Consider the following 1,313-nt stretch of genomic DNA (forward strand, 5'->3'; position numbering starts at 1 on the left):
TGTGTGGGAGGTGCCTGGGAGGTGTGTGGGAGGTGTCCGGGAGGCTGGCCTTGTCGACGGCGGACAGCACCTCCGCCTCCTCCTCGGTCGGCTTGCGGACCTCGACCTGCGGCGGGGCGGGCAAGGTCGGGGAGGGCGGCGGAGCGGGCGGGAGGGCGGGCGGGGGCGGGGCGCTGCGGCGGGCAGTGGCGGGCAGTGGCGGGGAAGGGGACCCCGGCGTGCGCGGGGTTGTGGGCGGAGTCGGCGGGGCGGTCGGTGCGGCGCGGCGGCGTTGGCGCCTCCTTTGGCTTGTCGCCCTTCTTCTCCTTCTTCTCCGTCTTCTTGGCCGCCGCCTTCTCCTCCTTGGCCGCCACCTTCTCGGCCTTCTTCGCCTCCTTCTTCGCCTCCTTCTCCGCCTCCTTGCGCGCCGTCGGCCGCCTCCTTTGTCCGCTTGGGCTCCTTGGCCTCGATGCCGGCCGCGAGGCACTGGGCGCGGTACCGCTCCTTGTCCACCCCCGCCTCCTCCTCCGCCGCCTCCGCCATGGTCACCTCCGCTCCTCCCGACTTTGCCGGATCCGCCGCCACCGCCTCCTCCTTCTCCGCCTCCTCCGCGTCTGGAAACTCCTCCTCCTCCTCCTCCGCCGCCGCCGCCTCCGCATCCGCCTCCGCCTCCGCCTCCGCCTCCTCCCCCTTCGCCCCCTCGCACGCCTTCGCCTCGGCGGCGATCTCCTCCTCGTACCGCGTCAGGTCCGCCGCCGCCTTCTCCTCGAAGGGCGCGCGCTCCTCCTCCGACAGCGCCTCGAAGGCCTGCTCCATCATCTGCACGAGCTCGGCCGGCGCAGCCTCGGGGTTCGCCTCGGCGACGGCGGAGCGCTGCGACTTTTTGTAGAAGAAGACCGCCTGCTTGGCGGCCGCCACCTCCGACGCAGCCTCCTTGGCCTGCAGGGGCGGCGGGCGGGGGAGGTGGGGGGGGTCGTGGTGTGTGTGTGTGGGGGGGGGGGGGGGGCAACCCGGCCCAAGGCCCCCCCTTGGCCTTCTTGGGCTTGGGCTCGGGAACCCCGTCGGCGCCGGCGGCCGCCTCCTTTTTCCGCTTGGGCTCCTTGGCCCCAATGCCGGCCGCGAGGCACTGGGGGGGGTACCGCTCCTTGTCCACCCCCGCCTCCTCCTGCGCCGCCTCCGCCATGGGCACCTCCCCTCCTCCCGATTTTGCCGGATCCGCCGCCACCGCCTCCTCCTTTTCCGCCTCTTCCGGGTTTGGAAACTCCTCCTCCTCTTCCTCCGCGGGGGCCGCCTCAGCCTCCGCATCTTGCTTCGACTCTGCTTCCTCCCCTTTC

At 73.0% G+C, this 1,313-nt stretch overlaps 1 protein-coding gene across 1 annotated transcript in view; it reads right to left on the reverse strand.

Moving 5' to 3' along the window:
- Positions 1-1,313, reverse strand: part of EMIHUDRAFT_239521 (hypothetical protein) — a gene marked incomplete at both ends in the record, with an annotated part of 2,994 nt that overhangs the window by 570 nt on the left and 1,111 nt on the right. The window contains 2 exons of the mRNA XM_005775904.1: positions 686-897; positions 1,037-1,078. Coding sequence (XP_005775961.1) covers positions 686-897; positions 1,037-1,078 — 254 coding nt within the window. The remainder of the gene's footprint in view (positions 1-685; positions 898-1,036; positions 1,079-1,313) is intronic.

Source organism: Emiliania huxleyi (assembly GCF_000372725.1).
Source record: "Emiliania huxleyi CCMP1516 unplaced genomic scaffold EMIHUscaffold_290, whole genome shotgun sequence".
In the NCBI taxonomy this organism is placed as follows: Eukaryota; Haptophyta; order Isochrysidales; family Noelaerhabdaceae; genus Emiliania; species Emiliania huxleyi.